The sequence below is a fragment of the Anolis carolinensis genome, chromosome 1, assembly GCF_035594765.1.
Source record: "Anolis carolinensis isolate JA03-04 chromosome 1, rAnoCar3.1.pri, whole genome shotgun sequence".
Taxonomy (NCBI): domain Eukaryota; kingdom Metazoa; phylum Chordata; class Lepidosauria; order Squamata; family Dactyloidae; genus Anolis; species Anolis carolinensis.
In genome coordinates this window covers 21,259,729-21,282,429 of record NC_085841.1, presented here as the reverse complement: position 1 = coordinate 21,282,429, position 22,701 = coordinate 21,259,729, and the positions used below count along the sequence as shown (strand labels likewise).

Here is a 22,701-nt window from a genome sequence, read left to right as displayed (position 1 = left end):
ACCAGGGAATTTAAGATACTAACAGACTCAAGATCAGATAATATGTGTTAAATGCAAGGCCCGCAGGCCAAATCAGACCTGCCATGTCACTGTATGTGGCCCTCCAGATGCTGGACCACAACTCCTGCATTCCTCATCATTAAACATAATGATTAGACCTGATAGGAGTTGTGATATGGTAACATCTGAAAGGCTACCGTTTGTTCTGTTTAGTCAGGAGAGACGAGTTTGATAGCCACAAGGCTAAAATGGTTTGAAATGAGATACAATGCTTGTGGATATGACATCTGATTTATACCTCAGAGCCATAAATGCTGTTGGGTTGCAATTCCCATTATTCCCAGTTCACATGGTGAATAATAAAAAGGGGTTGGAGCTGTCATGTGTTAACACTTGGGGACCTAAACTACGTAAAAACTAAAGAACACTGATGACCACTATGTAAAAAAATTATAGCTGGATCTCTGTATCCACGGGTTCTCTATACATGGATTCAATGGCTGATTGAAGGCAATCTTAAGGCTGTTGTGGCCCTCATGAAAATGAGTTTGACACCCCTGTCATAGAATCATAGATTTGAAAGAGACAACAAAGACCATCTAGTCCAACCCCCGCCATGCAGAAACACACAATCAAATCAAACTATCACCGAATTTTCATGACAACCATTGTTAAGGAGTTGACCATCCCCTTCCTCTAAATCCCTTTCTACACTGCCATATAATCCAGATTATCAAAGCAGATAATCCACATTGTCTGCTTTGAACGGGATTATATGAGTCTACACTGCCATATAATTCAGTTCAAAGCAGATAATCTGGATTTTATATGGCAGTGTAGAAGGAGCCTAAGGCTGAGAGAATGTGACATCCAAGATCACCCACAGAGTTTCCACGATCAAAGAAGAGGTCAAACTCTGAGTCCAACTCTCCCAGTCCAGAATTACACTATGTTGCCCTACCAAGGAATTTGTAACCCCAAAAGAGTTTGTCATAAAGAAGTTGGCATCAACAAGGGGAGTCTGATTCTTTCTTGCTCTGATCTTAAATCAGTTTCTCATATAAATATTTACACCATTGTTCTGTCAACACCCTTAGAGTTCCTATTATTAAAGTCTGAAAGGCATGGTTTACAACAGCCCTGAACAATAGCCATTGTTAAAATGCAGATGTGAATAATTAGAACCCAAGAGCTGGAATGTAGTGGAATTTACAAACTATGTTAACAGTCCAAGTTAGTTCTCTTAATGGAGAGTCCATTTGAATCCATTGCTCCGTGTCCTAGTCTCCAGAGCAGCAGGAAATGAGCTTGCCCCCTCCCCAAAGTGGCATCCTTTTGAATATTTAAACATGGCTATTATGTCCCCTCCAAGTCCTCCTTTTCTCCAAGCTAAACACCCCAGCTTCCTAAGCCATTCCCCATAGGGCTTGGCTTCTAAACCTTTAATAATTTTGTTCACCCTTCTATGGACTCCTTCCAGATTAATATCCTTCTTGAATTGTGGTGCCCAGAAGTGGACAGGTTATTCCAGTGAGTTAACTTCCCGTGATCTCAACATTATACTCTTGTTAAAGCAGTCTAGAATCACATTTTTTTTAGTTGCTGAACGACACTGTTGAATCATGTTCAGCTTTTGGTCCACTGGTGGCCCTTCCACACAGTCCTATATCCCAGAATATCAAGGCAGAAAATCCCACAATATCTGCTTTGAACTGGGTTATCAGAGTCCATACTCAGATAATGTGGGATTTTCTGCCTTGATATTCTGGGATATAGGGCTGTGTGGAAGGGCCCTAAGCCTCCTAGATCCCATTAACATCTACTGTTTTGTCTTCCCAGAAATCCAGTTGGCCTCTTGATGGTTGATACTGATGCAGGTTTTTGTGGATGTAATCAATTAAAACAAAACAGTTTCCATAAAGTCTTTCTTTTTTTGTGTCCATTATACTATGAGTTTTTCCCTGTAAGCTTAGTGCCTTGATCTCCTGATTCTTAACAATGAGATATCTTGGAGATGGGACCCATCTTAATACGAAATTTATTTATATTGTGGATGAAACACAAAATGTTATACATAGAACCATCAAATGGGAAAACTTGGGCTCTCCACATTGCCCAAAGTCTGTTTTATACATTCCTGCATATACCTGTCATTGCCCAGACATGCATTTTCAAAATATAGGATTCAGTAAATAACTGAATTATTACTTGAGTTTTGTCTTCTTAAGGACTCCTTTCGCACTTCTCCAGATTGCTTCTATTATTTTCTGTCCCTCTGAAGCCCCATCCACACTGCCATATAATCCTGTTTCTGAATCCAGATTATTTTCTTTGAGATGGATTATATGGCAGTGTAGACTCATAAAATCCAGTTCAAAGTAGATAATCTGGATTCAGAAACTGGATTATATGGCAGTATAAAAGGTGTGATGACTCATGGGTCATGTAGTCCCATTCCTAGTGCTGTTGTGACTGACGAAGAGGAGAACTTGGGTTTTCCTCCATTTCAGCCAGAAAGGGAACCATTTCAGCCAGAAATTGAGCCTCTGCACCTGCAGGAGGCTTGTCTTCCAGAAATCTCCCAAACAAGCCCGGAGTCGAGTTCTCCCCCTTTTTCGCGCCGTAATTACATTCTCCAGCAGAAGGGAGTGCAACAGGCTAATCGCAGGAGTTTGAGAATAGCAGCAAAGCATTCAGATGATTAAAGCCTGTTCCCATGAGAAATTTTAGGGAGTCATACATCTGGACACAGAGATTGACTTTCGTTTCTGGTTCCCCAGAGAAGTGTTCTCTGGTGGGGAAAACAAGGCCTATTTAGGTTCCTTGCTCCCGGAGGGATCTTGCGGAGTCAATTTCGTCAGCAACTGGAGTAGTGTGTGTGGACAGCTACTCCGCTTCCAAGCCTTTGTTCCTGATTCAAGCCTTCGTTTTCCAGCCTTGTTCCTCCACGGATTTTGCCTTGCTTTCCAAGACCCAGCCTTGCCTTGTTTCCCGGATTTTGCCAAGTAAATACCACGGATCTTGTCCTTGCTCCTCGTTCCTTGCTGCCTTGTATCCAAGCCTTGTTGTTCCAAGAATCAAGTTACTTCCTAGCCTCGTTCAAGTTCATGGACTAAAAGACCTTGTCATCTCCCCTCACTTTGCCTGGCAAAGTGAGTGTTTCGGTTATTGGATTACAACTTTGGACCTTAATATTTCATATTGGACATTGCTTCTTTGGACTAATTTTGACCTTTCCTGAAAGGTCTACTCCTGGACTAATTCATACGCTTGCTTTTATTAACTTTACATATTTCTTTAATAAAGATATTAGATAGATTCTGGCCTCTGTGCATGGTTATTGGTGCTCTGCTGCCTGGGTCCTGACAAAAGGCGACCTATAGAACGGCCCTCCTTGGCAATCCAGATTATCAAAGCAGATAATCCACATTATCTGCTTTGAACTGGATTATATGAGTCTACACTATCATATAATCCAGTTCAAAGCAGATATTCTGGATTTTATATGCCAGTGTATGAAGAAGGGAAGAAGATTGTGCAGATGTTGTAACCCTCTTTCATTTTTCATCTCTCCCTCTGATGTAGTCTTTCTATCTCTATAGTGCCCTTTTGTGGTTTCACCCAAGCACTGCATACATATATATGTATTTATTTGTTTTTGGGGCACTATCCCTGTGGAGACTTGATGTGGCAGAGGAATGGAATCCCCTTTGAATCCCACCGCTGCCACCAATTAATGTGGAGAGCTGAGGTGACAGAAGATGGAATCCCTTTTGGAATCCCCTCAGCTTTGCCACCAATATGTATAGAGGTGAGGTGTCTGACAGGAATGTGTGTCAGAGATGGAACCCTTTTTGATCCCACACACGCACGCACAGATACCACCAATGAATAAAGATGCTTTGTGAGAGATGGTGTTAATTAATTATTTGTTTGATTATCTTCTTCGCTGCCACCAATGGAGACGTCAGGCAGATGGTACTGGTTCTTATAAGCTTTCTCTATTTGTTCCACTTCAGATGTTGATGTTGATTAATTTAATATGAGAGTATGACAGAGGCTTGGTTAGAATAAAATCAAAACAAGTTTATTGCAGGTACAGAGCTTGATGGTTTCAGATAGCTTGGTAAAGGCACTTCGCTTAATGGTTACAAACGGTTATAAGGTGGTTAAACTTTCAAAACACTTCTTTCTCTGGATTACACTAAACCCTGATCCTACTGGATCCCCTGGGATTAATGTTCTCTAATCCACAGACTCTACAAAAGACCCTAGACAAATCACCTAACTTGCCTAGTCTGGTCTATCCTAAATCTGACTCAAATCTATCTATTTAAGCCAGCCTGATTCTCCACACAAGAATCAGATCCTTCTCTGTGACTAGAGAATCACCAACTGCTGGGTTTTAAAATATTCCCCCTTTTCCTTTCCAGGCGGCGGTTGGCTCCGCCCCTGTTGCTATGGTAACCTGTTCTAGCATTCTAAGATGGCTACCTTCCCCATACATAATGAATTCAAATACTCACCATTTTAACTTAGCCAAACCTGACTGTTTAAACAAAAATCAAATACACATATCATCTATAAACAAAATACAATTATACACTTCTTCACAATCCCTAAAAGGGCTGTTTTTTTTTTAATTTGAAACCTTGCCAGTATTGTAAGTTGGATCATGAAGGGTATGTGTGTCAAGTTTGATCCGGATACATTAAGCCACGTAAGAACCTTTGTGGAACACACATACATACGTACCCTTTTGCTTTTGCATATAAAGATTTGTCATAATTTTGTGGATGAAACACAAAATGTTATCCAAAAAGAAAGGCATCACAATCTCAACCACTATGTAGATAATGTTTTGGAAAATTTTTGATTTTGGACTAAGTGCTCAACCTGTATTAAGGTAGACGGAAAAGAAACAAAAGCACTGGGCAGCAGTTGTGTTATTTGTGAAATCTTTACTGTGGGTACACCTACACCAGGCATGGGCAAACTTTGGCCCTCCGGGTGTTAGGAATTGTGGGAGTTGAAGTCCAAAACACCCAGAGGGCTGAAGTTTGCACATGCCTGACCTACACAGTAGAATTGATGCAGGTTGACACCACTTTAACTCCCATTGCTCAATTATATGGAATCATGGGATTAATAGTTTGGTGAGATATGAACCCTCTTTGGTTGAGAAGGCTAAAGACCTTGTCAAAGTACAATGCCCATGATCTTATAGCATTGAACTATGCAGTCAAAGTTGTGTCAAAACACATTAACTCTGCAATGTAGATGCACCTGTAGCTGGGTGGCGACGCTCTATCCCAGGCATGGGTAAACTTGGGCCCTCCAAGTGTTTTGGACTTCAACTCCAGAATTCCTAACAGCCTGCTGGCTTTTAAAAATTATGGGAGTTAAAGCCCAAAATACCTGGAGGGCCCAAGTTTGCCCATGCCTGCTCTATCCTAATGATTTGCACCTCTGTGCTGAAATTATTATTATTATTATTATTCTTTATTTATATCCCGCTCTCTCTCTCCAAAAGGACTCAGCGTGGCTTACAGCCAAAATAAATCATAATACATACATAAGCAAAAGCAAAAAGACAGGACATAATATTTAACCAACAATCATATATAACCAATTCTACTTGATATTACAGTAGAGTCTCGCTTATCCATCATAATTGGGCCAGCAGAACATTGGCAAAGCAAAAATGTTGGATAATAAGGAGAGATTAAGGAAAAGCCTATTAAACGTCAAATTACGTTATGATTTTACAAATTAAGCACCAAAACATCATGTTTTATAACAAATTGACAGAAAAAGCAGTTCATGTGCCGTCCGCCAGACAATAAAAAAACTATAAAGCTGAAACGTGCCGTCCTTTATCCGGGCGAACTGCAAATCCCTATAAGCTGTCCTAAAAATATTGAAAGACTGAGTCTGGAAAACTTCAAAAAAAAAGGATGTTTATTCATACAAGGTTGTAAACCTGGCACAGATCTTAAAGTTACAGAAAATGAAACAAATTTCTATAGGTTTTAGTTACAGAGTTATCCCTGGTTCCAGAAGGCAAAGGTGATTATAAAACCACAATACCCTAATCACGCTGTCTATATTAGAAGGAGAAACTCTTTCCTTCCCTATCTTTACAGCAAAGATTAGTTCTAGAAGTGACGGAATAACCCTGCTCCTCTAACTAGATTTTCTATTCCAGATCAATATAATTCAATACTTATCTAATTTGGATAGGCTTAGATTGGCCTGGTTTTGAGGATGATTTGTCCCAGTTAGCTTTGCACAGCTGCAGCACGTTGGAAGACTATAGCCAAAATGAGGCTCCAAAATGGAGACTAGACCCTGGTAAAAAAGGGCGGTCCTAAGATGTTGTACTCTTTGACCAATCATTGCAAAGAAAACTGCAGCCAGCTCTTGCAGACTCCAAGCCACTTTTCCTGGGCTTTTGCAGCCAGAGGCTGAAACAAAATGCAAAGGAGGGAAAACAAATAAACGACCAATAGGTAAGGCAAACCATCGTCCTGGGGGACGGAACAGTTCAATACATGGTAACGTTATGTAGTAATTACTGTATTTATGAATTTAGCAACAAAACATCGCAATGTATTGAAAACAATGACTACAAAAACATTTGACTACTAAAAGGCCGACTGCGTTGGATAATACAGAACTTTGGATAAGCGAGACTCTACTGTAACTGGCCCAGTTAATAACACTAGAGACAGTTACTATGCCACGACTTTACTGTGGCTTTTGGCAATTGCACCTGCATGGAGACAGACTGGCATGCTGTTAAACACCAGTAACATGTTGAATAAGGTTTAGTCTATATGCACCAAAATGAGATGGTACGTAGAATGCACTACGTCATTTCAATATTCAAAGTGGGTGAAATGCCATTTTGGAAAGGTCACCTATGTTTAAAAGCATGTACAATTCTCTTCTTAAAGTGGCAAGAAAGGCTCTCTTTCTTGTTTTCTTCTGGTAAGTCTGTTTACTTCCTTCGGAGAGGAAAACGAAACCGGAAGTGCTCTCAAGTCCCATCCCACTATTGGTATTTCTACACTGCACTTTGGCCGCCAATAGAATTGTGGGTTTCGTAGTTTAGTGACGCTCAAGCGCTCACTGGCCGAAGGTTTCAAACGCCTCTCTCTAAACTCCAAATCCCATGGTACTACGCGGCGTTGCCATGGCAGCAGCTGGGACCGAGGCCTCTGGCCTGCCCGGGGCCTCAAAATGGCGGAGGCGGTGCTGCAGTGCCTCCGCGACGCTTGCCCTCCGGAGCTCCCTCCGGCCGCGGGGCTCTTGGTGGCAGCCGGGGCGGAGTGGGCCGCAGCAGCGTCGGCGGGGACTCTACTCTTGGCCGTGCGGCCTTCCGAGGCGGAGGAGGCCCAGCCGGTGCTGCTGTGCGCCGCGCTGCTGGAGGCGGAGGAGGAGGCGGCGGCCGCGGAGCTGTGGCTGAGGCGGCCCTTCTTGCGGCACTTGGGCCTAGCGCCCGGGAGGCGGGTGAGGCTCTGGCCCGTGCGGAGGCCTCCCTTGCTGGGATGGGTTCTGCTCGGAGGAGGCGCCGCCGCCGCAGGGAAGGCCCCGCGCTTAAGCTCCAGCCTCTTGGTCCGCCGCGGAGAGGCCTTGCCCGGCTCGGAGCTGCAAGTCTTAGAGGCCCGGCCTGCGCTCCAAGGCCTTGTGGGCGCCGGGACTCGCGTGGCGGTGACTGAGCTGCGCGGTGGAGGGGAGAGCCGAAGCCCGAGGGCGCCTCCCTCGCCTCCCTTGGTCTCCAGCTGGGCCCACGGCGGGGGGGAGCGGCTGGCCAGAGGGGAGCGCGCCCGCCCGGCCTCGTGGGGAGGGGACGCCCTCTGGCTCACCCGGCGTGGCCTCCGCAGCCTGGGCCTCTTCCAGGGCGAGTGGGTCTCCGCCTCTGCCGGGAAGGGCCCCCCGCGCCTGGCCGTCGTGCGCGCCCTCAGCCCGCCCTGGGCCTTCCCTCTGCGGAGCCCCGGCGACCAAGAAGACGCCTGCCTCAGCGAGAGGGCCCTCCTGCCCGCCGCCCTGGCCTTCAACCTCTCCTGCGACCCTTTGGAAGGCAGCCTCCTGAAGATACAGGTAGGGGAAAGGAGGCAGGACTGCCCATGGCCCACACTGCCATATCATCCAGTCCAGAGCTAATCACAGAATCATAGAATAATAGAGTTGGAAGAGATCACCTGGGCCATCTAGTCCCAATCCACTGCCATGCAGGGAAAGCACATAATCTGGGTTTTATATTATTACTCGCATGGGGAACCCGGCGGTGCTCAGGTTATTAGAAGAAGGAATTGTTTGTTTTGGGATGCTAGGTAGTATTTATATATTTTTACCCTGCCTTTCTCGACCTTGGAGCCCTTGGTGGCGCAGTGGATTAAACCACTGAGCTGCTGAACTTGCTGACCGAAAGATTGGCGGTTCGAATCCAGGGAGCGGAGTGAGCTCCTGCTGTTAGTTCCAACTTCTGCAAACCTACCGTGCTTCCCTGAAAATAAGACAGTGTTTTATATTGATTTTTGCTCCCAAAGATGCGCTAGGTCTTATTTTCAGGAGATGTCTTATTTTTCCATGAAGAAGAATTCACATTTATTGTTGAACAAAAAAATGAACATTTACATGTTATATACTGTACAGTAGTTGTCATCACAAACCAGCATAACCAGACAAACTGAATCCTATCAAGAATTTCTTGTTATTACCATTATTTCCATGTACAGCAATCTATGGTACGTACATTTACCGATCCTGCATGCTGTGGGGTTCTGTTTGGTGGGCATGCTTCCAAACAAAATTTTGCTAGGTCTTACTTTCAGGGGAGGCCTTATGTTTAGCAATTCAGCAAAACCTCGACTAGGTCTTATTTTCAGGGGATGTCTTATTTTCGGGGAAACAGGGTAGTAGTTTGAAAACATGCAAATGTGAGTAGATCAATAGGTCCCGCTTCTATGGGAAGATAACGGCGCTCCATGCAGTCATGCTGGTTACATGACCTAGGAAGTGTCTACGGACAACGTCAGCTCTTCGACTTAGAAATGGAGATGAGCACCAACCCCCAAAGTCGGACACGCCTGGATTTAATGTCAGGGGAAACCTTTACCTTTACTTTCTCGACCTTAGGTTTGGTCCAGATCTGTCGTTGGCTAGGTTCAGTGCTGTCTCGAAAAGGATGAGTTAGAACTCCCAGATTCCCAGGGCAGTCACCCCCAAACCCTGCCAGTGTTGGTACACTATCAAAGCACTCCTGACAGATAGTCATCCAGCCTCTGTTTAAAAATCTACAAAATAAGAGATTCTGTCACACTTGAAGGCAGCGGTTTCCCCTGTTGAACATCCATTTGTTGGATGTGGGTGAGAGCTATAGAAGGAGACGAAATCTAGTGAGGTACTCTGTAATTTTTAAGTTATTATGTTTGGTTAGCATGAGCAATTATTGTTATGTGCTACAAGAGGAAATTAATACAGAAAAAGTTCACACTGTTAAAACCATTGTGAAGTTAATGATAAAATCAAATGTAAATAACTTTAAAAACTGTTGCTGTGGTCTGCTATCTGTTCTTTATTTTAGTAGAATTAAATCAGAATAGGGCTGTTTGTCCTCCATAGAGATATGGTGAAGCTGCTGGTGCACAAGAGATAAAAGGAAGTCGATCCTTGCTATCTGTGCCACCCTTTGCCAAGGAGCTACACATAGAGATTGTGTCCTCTCCAGCCTACAGCACCAGAGGAGTCTATGATCAAATCCTCTACCAACACTTTCAAACGCCCAGGTTAGCCTTTAAGTTGAGTTGACAACTTAACATCTCACCTGACTTTAAGAGATCAGGAATAATCTTGGTCTGTACTTAATTACTGTATAGTCACACTATAAGCTGGCCACGTCCTTGTGCCACACTGGAAAATTTGCCTAGACTTTTTGTAAATAAGTTAAAATTGATTCTGAAGATGCTTAAAATGATCTACCACGCAATGTCAGCAGTGTGCTGTTAAGACTGCTCTATGTATCATATTCCTTTTATAAATGTTATATAAACGAATGACTTCGGATAGGACACAAAGCACCCCAGCCTTCTTGGGTCCCATCTCAAGGGAAAGACGGGATGTTAATAATTAAACTGTCCCCTCGTTAATAGTTCTATCCCCCCTTCACTTTTACTTTTTGTGTTTTTATGTTGCAACCTCATCTAAACATGTGATTTAAAAGTAAATATTTCACTTAGTTATAGAGAAGATGTTCTCTACCTGATGGCACTATTTTACACCAGATAATTTGGTTTTGAGGAGTACAGTTTCTTTAGTGTTCTTTGTTTAACACAGAAGCCTCAAAGGTCTTATTACATTGCATTTTGTCATGAATGTCAAAGGAAAGAAAATACTGTACTTGAAATATTCCTGATAGCTTAGCTTGCTCATTACCAAACTACTGCAGTGTCTAATAGCTATTTTTCTTTTTTTCTTTTTTTTTTTTGATTAAATGATGTGATTATCCTTCTTCGTCATCATGATTGTTTTGTTACAGGGTTGTCCAGGAGGAAGATATTTTGTGTGTTCCAACAGTAGGACATCCTGAGTTCTTAGAGGAAAATTCAGAAACCTTTTTTAGGTATGTTGTCCACCGGTAAAAGCTCGAATGAGTATCAATGTGCAGCTGTCAAACTGCTTGCTGTACTGTTAAGTGAAATAGCATGTTTGTTTGTTTGTTTGTTTTTGGAAGAAACTGTGTGAGGAGAGCAGTTCTTAGAAATCAGAAACTTACTGATTTTTATTTAATTCTGCCGCTATTGTATTTGCTAACTGAAGCTTTTTTGCTGAAATATTTTGGCATAAGAATAACTGTACTTCACTCTCAAAAATGAAGGACAATAGCATTTGAAAAAAACTGTGAAACTTTCTAGATCTAGACTGTGGTGTTCCCCCAAAGTTACAATTTTAGCTGTTTAAATATTCCTATAGTATACTGCTGGTTACTCCTCAATCCCAGGTTTTTTGGTATTAGAAATTCATACTTTGTTTTTTCTTTAGATGGACAGATCTCTACTTTAAGGTGAAAAGGATATTACCAATAGAGGAAAAGCTGCAAACTGTGGGATACTTGGTTGATACTCAACATACTTCTTTATTTCTGGTAAGCCACCAAGAGTGTCTGAAGTCAATATGATATTATATCTTCGTTATTGTGATTCTACTGTGTACTAGTAATGTCTGGGTCTTATGGTATTTGGTCTAAATTTAAGAGCTTTTCACAAGTTTTACGCATCTCCCACCAGAAAACCCTGATTTCCAGAGTTGTAGTCCAACATTCTAGCCACCATACAATGATTGTAATTGTAAAAGATGCCCAGATAATCCCAAATGAATGTAAGCAAGAATACTAAAAAGTGGGGCATTGTTTTCTTTCTCAACTTTAATTTTTGTTATTACTATTTTTCTTTTGTGAAAATTTGATAGGTCTGCCAGGGAACATTTATTTATTCATTTATTATTAATTACAAACATTTATATCCTGCCCTTCTCACCCCCGAGGGGGGACTCAGGGTGGCTTACAACCAAGTATAAAACAAAGTATATAAAAACAATTAAAATTAAAACAATAACATTAATTAAATCATCCATATAAATTTATATGCCACTAGGTAGCTATCTATTGCAAAGGGTGTTGCCTGAGTGACTTCAGAAGACCTTCTTTCTGTTGACGTGCTATTCCTTGTCTTTTAGATTGGTTCAACAAATAGTGCTGTTCCTTCTTTCCCATCTCAATATCCCCAAGGTTATTGGAGCAGCTTGTCACCTGCCGGGCTCTGTACTGCAGTGAAGCAACTCTGTGACATTCTCGGCCCTTACTTACACAACAGGTTAGTTAGCTCACTTTACTTGAGTTTTGTCATCTAAAACACTATTACATATAGTTATGGGAATTAAGAATGGTGTGCTGTATTATTGTGCCTTTTATTGGTAGAATTTTGAGAATTGAGGGTTTCTGAGTTTCTCTTTGTCTATTGTGGGGTGGTGATTTTTTCAGGGCTGTTCATTCGTGTAACTCTTTTTTTCTGCTTTTTATTGGAAAATGAAGTAATAAAGTTGCCAATTTCTGTTTCAGGGGAACTCTGCTAAATAGATCTGGAAGTATCCTTCTTTCAGGACCCAGCGGTGTAGGGAAACTGACAGCTGTCAGGGCTGCCTGTAGCCGACTCAATATCCATTTATTCAAGGTGGTTTGAGCCTTTTAACTTTGTCTTTAAACGTTTAATATGCATGTGTGAGTGAAGGACTTGAGATAGTTCACTCTTGCTTAGAAATAGAATTGTACTTTTTGGAACTTCATGAGAGGAACAGACTCCACAAAAAACCTGTAGCATTAAACATCTCTTTTCTCGGGATGCTACAAGGAGCAATCCACCACCACCACCACCACCTCTTCTTCTTCTTCTTCTTCTTCTTCTTCTTCTTCTTCTTCTTCACTGCCTTCCCTCTAAGCTGAGGATTTGTTTTCTGCATTTGTCTTCTGCCTACATTGAGTGTGAGAATCTTATATGGGTGGTAGTGGAGATTAATACAAAAGAAAAGATTTTTAAAATTTCCCCTTTTTTGTAATTGATCATCTTGTCCAATTGCCTATACTTTCTGAGATATGAGCAGTTCTGTACTACTGAGTAATTTCGTTGCCCATCTGCTCTTACTGTTATTGAATTTGGTTCGCTGTTTCATTTTATTCAGTCTTTCTTACTGTCCATTTCATTTCTGTTCTCTCTATACATGTAGGTGGATTGTGTTGGCTTATGTGGTGACACTAGTGCATCTACAGAAGCAAAATTGCATGCAGCCTTCTTGGAGGCTGAGCTGTATAATCCTTGTGTTCTGCTGATGAAAGATGTAGAGCTATTGGGAAGAGATCGTGATGGACTTGGAGAGGACTCCAGAGTTATCCTTGCATTACGGCACCTTCTCCTGGACAGGGAAATGAAAACTGGGTATGAACCCACCTTTGGTACTCTTGTCTGCAATATGGATATCACTATGACAAGTTCATTTTCAGAACATGATATAATTTTGTAAATAGACTTGCTTTTACTGTTTAATGAAACAATATGTTTGTCAGCCTGCTTCTTTCTTTCCCACCTCCTTTAACTGCTCACTGAGAGAAAGCTATAGAGGTGCAGTCTTGAAGACAATTTTAATGTACAGGCATTCCCCAGGTTTATTTATTTATTTATTTATTTAAACTTATATGCCGCCACTCCCCTAGGGTTACAAACAAAATAGTTTTATAGCTTTGTTCTTAAGCTGAATTTATATATATAGCAGAACAGGTACATTTTTAAGTATAACTCCAGCCAAATATATATTTTGGGTTGTCATGAAAGCAAGGATTGGTGATAAAGCTTTAGCGGAGATACCTTTTTCCCATGATAATTATTACATGAGTGCATTTCCCTTCCTAGGGGTAGATTTCCTCTCCCTGTTGTCTCTTCCCTATTCATAACCAGGAGTCGTATGTAAGTTGGGATTGTCACTCGGGGACTGTCTGTACTTATTATTTATACTTCAGAGTTCTAAAATCATATAACAATAAAAACAGAACAGTGGATATTTAAAAATATAGAAGTTCTGTTGACTATGGAGATAACTGTTAAGTAGTAAGTGGTCTAGGAGTTTTTCTTGAATGGTGGTTGAGAAGTGTTTGTTTATGCACCTGTGTGTTTCTCAGCAGTTATCCTGTCTTGGTGATTGGCACAACAACCAAACTTGGAGATATCCCTACAGACTTGCAGACAGCATTCCTCCATGAGGTGAAAATTGAAGTGCCATCTGAAGAGGAAAGGAAAGCCATGTTAAGCATGCTGACAGAAAACTTCCCACTGGGCAAAGAAGTGAGCCTGACCAAGCTAGCCCGGCAAACTGCAGTAAGTGGTGTCCCATACAGTGACCTAGATAAATCCATCAGTAGGATAGACTAGTTGTTTATAAGAGGAGTAATGCTGAATCTTGAATTGCAAAGATGAGTTGTAAAAGATATAAAAACTGGTTCTGCAGGAAGACAGAAGTAGATAAGGAACCGTCCCTTCTTTTGCTGATAGTTTCAGCACCAAGAACCTTCTTATTGAAAAGAAAAACTACCCATGCACTATATCGGCAGTCCCCAAGTTGCAAACAAGACAGGTTCTGTAGGTTATTCTTAAGTTGAATTTGTTTGTCAGTCAGAACAAGTACATTTTAAGTGTAACTCCAGCTGTTTTGTTGTCTGTGCTCCGGTTCAGAAGATTTCACCAGACTTTCTGACCCTGTGATAATTGAATTTTGAAAAATTTGGCCTGTTGTGGAAACAAGGATTGGCGAGAAAGCATCAGTGGAGATCCCTTTTCCCCATGACAATAAGTCTTCCAGGAGTGAATTTCCCTTCCTCGGGATAGATTTCTCTCACTTCCTGTTTTCTCACCCCTATCTGTAACTATGAGTCATTTGTAAGTCAGATGTTTGTAATTCTGGAACTGCTTATACCAGAATCCCTCAAAAAATAAGTAATAGGATTCACTTTGCTTTTGGAGTTCTTTTCCTGTTAGAGTTTGCCTAGATTTACTTTTGTGCTATAGACAATTTAATACAATCGGAGGCTTCTTGATTACCTATTCTAGGAGTTTTGAAAGCTCTTACCTCTTTTCCTGAATGGAAAATAAAGCCACCATTTCCTAGGTGATCTTCTTTCAATATATGTATTTCTCAGTCTGCTGTGGAAATTGTGGCACTAATATTTTATTCCATCTTTCACCAGGGCTTTGTTCTTGGGGATTTTTGTGCTTTACTCTCCCTTAGCAGTCATGCAGCCTACACCAGGATCCAGAGTTCAAGGTAGTTCTTGAGCATTGATATTGTAAGTGAAAAAGTATTTAGTTTGGACACCTGAAAGAGGTCATTTCAGCTGAGTGTAGCTAAGATGGGGGTGATACATATCAGTTCTGTAGTTTCAAAATAGCACGTTTTTGGAACATGATTGGGGGAATCACTCTTAGATTCAATTTTGAAGAGTCTTCTGGGGGGCATGTTGCATGCTGTATTGGGGACAAAGGGTGGGACCGAAATAGCAGTTAATAGATTCCTTCGGGTGCTCTGAATTTTCACCTTTAAAAACTTTGAAGGTAAAAATATTGCTTTCAGGAAATTTATTTATTTATTTTTATTTCAATTATTTATACCCCGCCCTTCTCACCCGAGGGGACTCAGGGCGAAATGCAAAAAGCCCTCCCCCTTTTGTTCTGTTTGCATGCTGTCTTGTTTCCAAAGTTTCTTGATCAGTTACAATGTTAGTGCAGTGTTCTTATTTTAGAGTGACTTCTTACTCTACCAATACAGAGATCATATAAGGACTGTGAAAATTTAAGAACCAGCCATATTTGGTCAAACAAATCCATGTTGCTTTCATTTTGAAAACTTTAGTCATGTTATCTCCCATTCTGTGCACTGGCTCTTTACTAGAGCTTTTGATCTATGTTAATTTTATCAATATTTATATGTGTGTATTTTTATCCTTTACAATTTTATCTTGTAAATCGCCTAGAGCATCTTGGATGGAGGGCGATTAATAAGTAATTAGATGATGATGATGATGATGATGATGATAATGCAGATCAGGAACATCCCAGCAAGATGCAGATTCTAGTACACTCCCTGCCCCTTAAAAGGCACACTCTTGGAGCACAGAATTTCCAGATCAGATTTCAAGTTAGAACTAATCATATTTTCGTAATTATAAAGAGCACAGAAAACAACATTTTATTTCTTCTTTACCAGCTTCCTGGGAGCAGCAATGGATGAAGAAGAGCATGATTTTTGTGCTGCTGGCTTTCCTCTTTTGGCAGAAGATTTTGTTACTGCACTGGATAAACTGCATGAGGCTCAATCACAGGCAATAGGAGCCCCAAAGGTAAGAAGTGAAGAAATAAAAGATTTCGGTACAGTTTTTGGGGAGAGAGTGTGGGGTATAAATAAATAAATAATCATCATCATTATTATTTGTAGCAAATGATGAAATTGAAGTAAATAAAGTAGAAGTCAGCATAAGGAAAATGTGCTTTTCAGCTATTTTGCTAATTTATTTGTAAAAATTCAGAGTCACATTTCCAATGAGCATTAGCTGTTCAGAGCTATATATAGCATATTAAAATAACAATACCCAGTTATGCATTTTACAGCAAATAAGAATAAAATGGCAAAATAGGTTGGTACTACTCATCAAAATGTAGACTAAAATAATTCAATGACAATTAAAAAGAGCAAATACCCTTGTGTGCTTTCATTAGCAACTGCAGAACCAGATAGGGGGCATTTGATGGGGATGCTATACAAATAATGTCACATCTGAAAAAGTAGCATTGTATCTTCTTCCAAATCTTTATATATTGAAGGATAGAATATTTTATTTATCGAATTTATTCACTGCCTTTCTCCCAGGATCAAAGTTAATTTCCAGTAATTTAAAATGTGATTAAGTTACAATCCTTCTAAAAACAGTACTACATTTAAAGTGGTTAAAAACATAACTGCTAATAAAAGATCTCATAAATGATTCTGTATGAAAACCAGTGGCATCATGGAGAGGGAGAGAATGGCGGCACAAGACTGGCACCAAACCAAAGTGCAGCATTTCTAAATGTTTATAGATTTGCCTCTCCCTGTATGTAAGAATACCATAGAAGTTTTCATTGCATGTTTTGGGTTACTGAATGAGAATATGGAATTTGAAGATCATAAGGTTGTTTTTTTGTTTTGTTGTTGCTGCAGATACCATCTGTCTTCTGGCAAGATATTGGTGGGCTCCAAGATGTGAAGAAGGAGATCCTAGACACCATTCAGCTTCCCCTGGAACATCCAGAGCTACTGTCTTTAGGCCTGCGCCGCTCTGGCCTCCTACTCTATGGCCCTCCTGGAACAGGAAAGACTCTGTTGGCTAAAGCTGTAGCAACAGAATGCACTATGACCTTCCTCAGGTGGGCATTACACTATAAGGAGGGGAAGGGACCCCAGGGGTGATATTTTGGGCTAACTTTGTGCATTCTTCTTTTCAGTGTGAAGGGACCCGAGCTCATTAACATGTATGTTGGGCAGAGTGAAGAGAATGTGCGTGAAGGTTAGTTTGGAGCCCTAGTTTTTGGTTTAGAAAGCTGTTTTCTTGCAGATCACTCAACTTGAGGCAACATGTCTTGTGTTATCCTTGTGCCCACAAATAGACAAACTAGCATGTGTTCACATACATGTCCAAAGTGTGAGGGTAATGTCAACAAAATTATCTGAGAAGCCAAATATATGTGAGAAACTACACATATATGTAAAATTATCATGGCTGACCTTCTCTATAAGTTCTGCAGTGTTTAATAAGAGGCCAGTTCCACGGAACTTATAACTCAGGTTCAAGGCAGATGGAAAAGATGAGCAGTAACATAACAAACCAGAAGTTCAGCTAGCAGAATGGCCAGTCAACTGGCTGTTGCAGTACTGTACTGCTTTTCTCTGTGCAGATGTTTTTTCAGATTGTTCTTTTAAAAAAACTCCATTATCCATATTTTTCTCATATAAACATATACTCATATAATTCACTGTGATGTACAGATGTTGACAACAGGAATTTAAGGATGTATATTTTCTTGGACAGAAGAATGCAGAATTGTTTTTTCCTATATATTATGTATGCTTTTTGGGTTTAGCGTGTTTGTAAGATGCACACTGTTTTTAATCTTAGTGTTTGCCAGAGCAAGAGCAGCTGCTCCCTGCATTATCTTTTTTGATGAGCTGGATTCCTTGGCACCCAATCGTGGGCGGAGTGGAGATTCAGGGGGTGTAATGGATAGGTGAGTTATTTTTGTTATCTGCTGATGGGAAATTGTTGGCGTATAAGTCTCCTCCAGTGGATTTCTAAGTACTAATACTGCATTTCACTTACCTTTGCTTTTATAAATGTCCTCTCCACCACTCACTCCCTGCCTTGGCAGGCTTCCAGACTTTCCTTTTTCATGTTTGGCATAGTATGATAGGCAAGCATTCCATTAAAAGTAGAGCCCTCACTGTCTATTGTAAATACTGTGCCTGCCTCTCCCATGATTTTCAGTCCTTCAAAATAGCTTCTGGTAGGTCTTGTTTTCTTTGAAAGAGTTACGTTTGAGGAGTCAGAATTTCATTTAAAAGTTGTATTCCTTGATTTAACTGCTCTTACAGCCCCCAAGGAAGCTGCCCACAATAATAAAACAATTAGGTATGGGTTCTAAAGTAACGAAGTAATAATTACTGTACAGTGAGCCCTCCACATTTGCAGATTTCACATTGGTCAGTTTGATTATTCACATATTTGATTAACATGTTCTTTGCAGAAATCCAGAATTAATAACAGAGTCATAGTGGAGGGCCAAGAGATTTCCAGTGATGTGTTTTCTTAAGTTAGAAAAACAGTAGGGTTTTTATTTATATTTTCCCTACTTTCTGAGGTGTCCTATGTCACTAATTGGAAATTGAAATTCTACAAAAGTAGACTGTTTTCAAGATCTCAGTTAATAGTACTTTATATTTTAAACCAAATGAAGCATTCTTGTTTTTAGTGCCTCAAGTACACAATATTAGGATCTTGAAGTTTAGCTATTACAAAACCAGTTTTTCAACTGTCTTGCAAAAGTATTTATAAACATGTCTGTTACTCCAAAGTTTCTGAGTAGAATTTTAGCACCAACAGAATGCTATGTTCTACCTGTGAGTAACAGAATATGGTTTTTACTGATTTAGGGGCAAAATAGACATAGCTAAATGAGGCATCTGCCATGCATAGAAGATAGGATTTAGGATTCTTGGAATAGCTGTGTGTCTCTTATGAATGGTGTAAATTGTGTAAAACGAACTATATACAGTATGGTATTGCTTTTGAAAGATGGAAGATTTTCTTTTCTGTGTGATTCCCCATGGGAGAAAGCAAGTTTGTATTTGATAAAATATTTGTTCTGTGAAGTTTGGTTACTTTACTTCACTGTGCTTTTTTGCTACTTGTATCTGCCCTACTTTGACTGTATGAGCTGTTAGTTTCAAAGCATGTCTACAAGGCACTGTTTCTGTTGCTGATGCACAAGAGCTAGTAAGTTGATACTTTTTGAGCTCAGATCTGAACACTGCTTATGTGAGTTAAACCAGCTTATGCATATTCACTTTACATTAACATGTCAGCAAATTGCACCGAGATTTATGGCAGTGCTGTTTCCCTGACAGAGTTGTATCTCAACTGCTAGCAGAGCTTGATGGACTTGATTCTTCACAAGATGTGTTTGTCATTGGAGCCACAAACAGGCCTGATCTTCTAGATTCAGCATTGCTCCGACCAGGCAGGTATGATTCTCCCCATTTTGGGTCTGCTTCTACCATAGCCCTTGTCTTCTACAGAGATTAATATAGAGTCTCCTTTATGGAGAGAGAAAGTCGGGTATAAATAAACGTAATAATTCTATGTTTTCTAGTCTGTCTGAAGTTACAATGAGTGTCCTGTGTTTCTGATATGAAAGTGTCATAATATAGGATCCCCATTCTCCTCTGTTTTCTCTGTGTAAAATAAAAGGAGACTCTAAGCCTTTTAGCAAAGCAAAATCTTGGCTGAAAGTTGAGTTCTTGAGATGCTTTCATGTGAGAGGTTTAGCTGATTCATTCTCTGAGGTTTGGCAATACTTCTGTATTGCTGAGTACATTTTTCTTAAAATGATTAAGCACTGAGCTGCTTTGGAAGTTATCTGTGATAATAATGACACATACTGAGAAAAGCCATGTATGTGTGCGTGGACTTCTTTGGAAAAGAAATGGAAGTACAGTATGAACGTTGTGTGAAAATGCTAAGTTGTGGGTAATAGTGAACCGTATTGATCACATGATTTCAACCATAAAGCATACCAAAGGGTCATTCTGGAGGACGTAGGAAACGCCTGAAGAGAACCTTTCTGTAGACATCACTAGTTCGTCCGGTGCAACTCTATGGTGTTTGCATACCATATAATCACCTGGAGGGTCTAGAAAACATCTAGAGGCGATATATTTTGTTGATGCAGGTAACTAAAACTGTGGGTACTAGTCCCACAAATATGGAGATTGTGCTGTTGTATAATTAAATCATTTTAATTAGATCCCAATCCCATATTACACATGCTTATGCCTTGGCATGGCTGATATCAATATAACAGATTCCCCAGATGTTTAGTAAATTTTTTAATATCACCAATGTTATATAGAACTGGGATGTTATGAAAGGGGAGATGCTATTTAAAGTATAGTTGTTGTTTACTAGAGACTACCATTGATTCCTTCTAGTAAATTAAAGACCATATGCTATTTAAAAAACAAAACAGTAACTGAGTAATTGGTAGAAAACTCTCTAGGTCTTATTGTGGATATAAGAATTTTTGAATAGCAAGGATGTTGATGTGTGTGCTAAATGTCAGCATTTTGTATGTAAAGAGTTTATTCCTATTTCCATGACAGATTTGACAAGTTGGTCTATGTAGGTGTAAATGAAGACCGAGATTCACAGTTGCAAGTACTCAGTGCCATCACCAGAAAGTGAGTTCCTGTCTTTATTCTTTCCATAGCATAAAAGCAATGTCAAAAGGATGGCTCTGTGACTTTCTAATAGCAAATTTCATCCCATTAATGCTACTTACAAATGAGCTTTTCATTCTGCCAGTAATGAGAAATTTGAGTAAATGCTCTACATCCCATTGTAATTTGTTAAATGTACTTATATAACCTTCCAAATCCTGTTTTACATTATGACCTAGCACAGTGCTTGTGCATTCCCTCTTCTCTTCTCCTCTTCCTGTTCAGCATATATTGCTTCCAGTTTTATCAAACCACAGTTTGCTGTTACAGTACATCCAAACAGTTTAACTACAATTTGAATAATTCTACCTAGCCATAATTACAGTGTAATTTGATCTATTCTGTTTTGATGTATTAGCTCAATAGCACCCTTTGCCACATTCATTTAGGGCTGAGATGTGTCTCTTGTGCTTTGAAAAGTCTTTAAAAGTTCTAAAAGGCTTTTATTATTTCATGAAGAAAATGTAATTGTCTTCTTTATCTTATACTGAATTGCATGTTAATCATCCCATGAAAGAGTAGCCTAAAGGTTATTTTTTGCTTACAACTCTGATTATATTCTAGTGCTTTCTTTTCTATGGTATTAATTGTTGTATATGCCTTTTCCTGATAGATTTAAGATGGATCCTTCAGTGAATCTACTTGGTGTTCTTGACAAATGTCCCGTACAACTAACAGGTGCGGACTTGTATGCATTGTGCTCAGATGCCATGATGTCTGCTATCAAGAGAAAAGTGGAGTGGATAGAGGAAGGTAAGGAACTAGACTGAGGTGTTTGTTGCCAGCCAAAATATTAGAAAATTAGAATGAAAAACTGGATAGAAGACTGTGGAAAAGACAAGATGTTGGAAATTAGGGAGGATGGTTCAGATACACTTTTTCTTTAGCTCTCTTTGTGTGGATTGAGATTTTTCCTCCTTCCTAGCTATGACATGATTTCATATCAGCAAAAAGATTACAATTATTTCTCCTCTTTTGTATCTCTGAATATTCTGTACAACTTCCACTAGGGATTAAGTTGCTGTTATATCCCTTTGTCTTGTCCAAGAAAGTAAAGAATCCAATGAAGGGCAGTGAATCTCCACATGAAATGGAAAGTAAACAAAACTGTGGGAAAACACTTTAATCTCGGAAAAGAATGGCCATAATGGTTGTCAAACAGTCCTTCTTTTCCTGGAAGTGAGAGTGCTGTAGCTTATCTTACTTTTCCTCATCCACTTAGGAACTATCCAAGTGTATGCACATTTGGGTGTAAATTCCTTCAGAAACAATTCTCTCTCTTTCTCCAGGACTGGATACAGAGAACTCAGAGCTCATGTTGACCATGGAGGACTTTGTTCAAGCTACAACCAGGTTGCAGCCTTCTGTTTCTGAATCAGAACTTCTTAGATACAAATTGATCCAGCAGAAATTTGCTACTTGATAAGCATCCAGCAAAGGTGGAAAGAGAACACACCCAGATAGAACAGTATAACCCCAAGGAATCTGAAATCATTTTGGTATGGAACACTATTCATGTTGGAGAAATGAAAAGGGCACAGTTTGTTACAATCTACTGGCTTCGGATGAGGTAGGAATGAGGTCTAGTCATGGAATTGAGATTGATGACTTCTAAACTGAGTTGGAACTTGATGCAAAATAGTCCTCATTCATGCTCAGTCCCATTGCAGATCTATAAGGATGTCAACATCAAATGGAACACCATGGGATAACAACACGAGCCTAGGAATATGGGGGGAAAGTGGCTGTAAGTATCTAAAAGTGTCCAAATAAAGATTGGATTGCTTTCCGAGAAGGATAAATGCTCTTTATACTCTTTGTGAGAGTCTCTATGATCAACATAGTACTTAAATTTATTATATTTGTTAATTATATTTGTATCCTACCTTTCCTTCAGCCTGAGCTCTTTTGGATTATCCATGACAAAAGACATGGCAATGCATAAACTTCCTCACTGTAAAAATAAATAGTCCAAGACCTAAATGGAGGAACTGTGACCCTCTGGCTACTGTTGGACTCCAAATACGAACAGCTCCAGTCAGCATAATCAATAGACAGAGATAATGAAAGCTA

The 22,701-nt window shown here is 40.1% G+C and overlaps 1 protein-coding gene across 2 annotated transcripts; it reads left to right on the top strand.

Moving 5' to 3' along the window:
* Positions 1-7,208: 7,208 nt before the first annotated feature.
* On the top strand, positions 7,209-22,439 carry pex6 (peroxisomal biogenesis factor 6). 2 transcript variants are annotated; one of them, XM_016991534.2, is made up of 17 exons: positions 7,209-8,106; positions 9,631-9,794; positions 10,544-10,627; positions 11,047-11,149; positions 11,740-11,876; positions 12,122-12,233; positions 12,784-12,992; positions 13,733-13,925; positions 14,792-14,868; positions 15,808-15,940; positions 16,798-17,003; positions 17,082-17,143; positions 17,753-17,861; positions 19,258-19,374; positions 20,512-20,589; positions 21,242-21,381; positions 21,918-22,439. In XM_016991534.2, the coding sequence occupies exons 1-17, from the start codon at positions 7,246-7,248 to the stop codon at positions 22,049-22,051; spliced, it is 2,919 nt and encodes a 972-aa protein (XP_016847023.2). In that variant the 5' UTR covers positions 7,209-7,245; the 3' UTR covers positions 22,052-22,439. The 2 variants fall into 2 exon arrangements, with proteins under 2 accessions (XP_016847023.2, XP_003217579.2); XM_003217531.4 differs by having other exon boundaries at positions 13,730-13,925.
* The last annotated feature ends 262 nt before the right edge of the window (positions 22,440-22,701 follow it).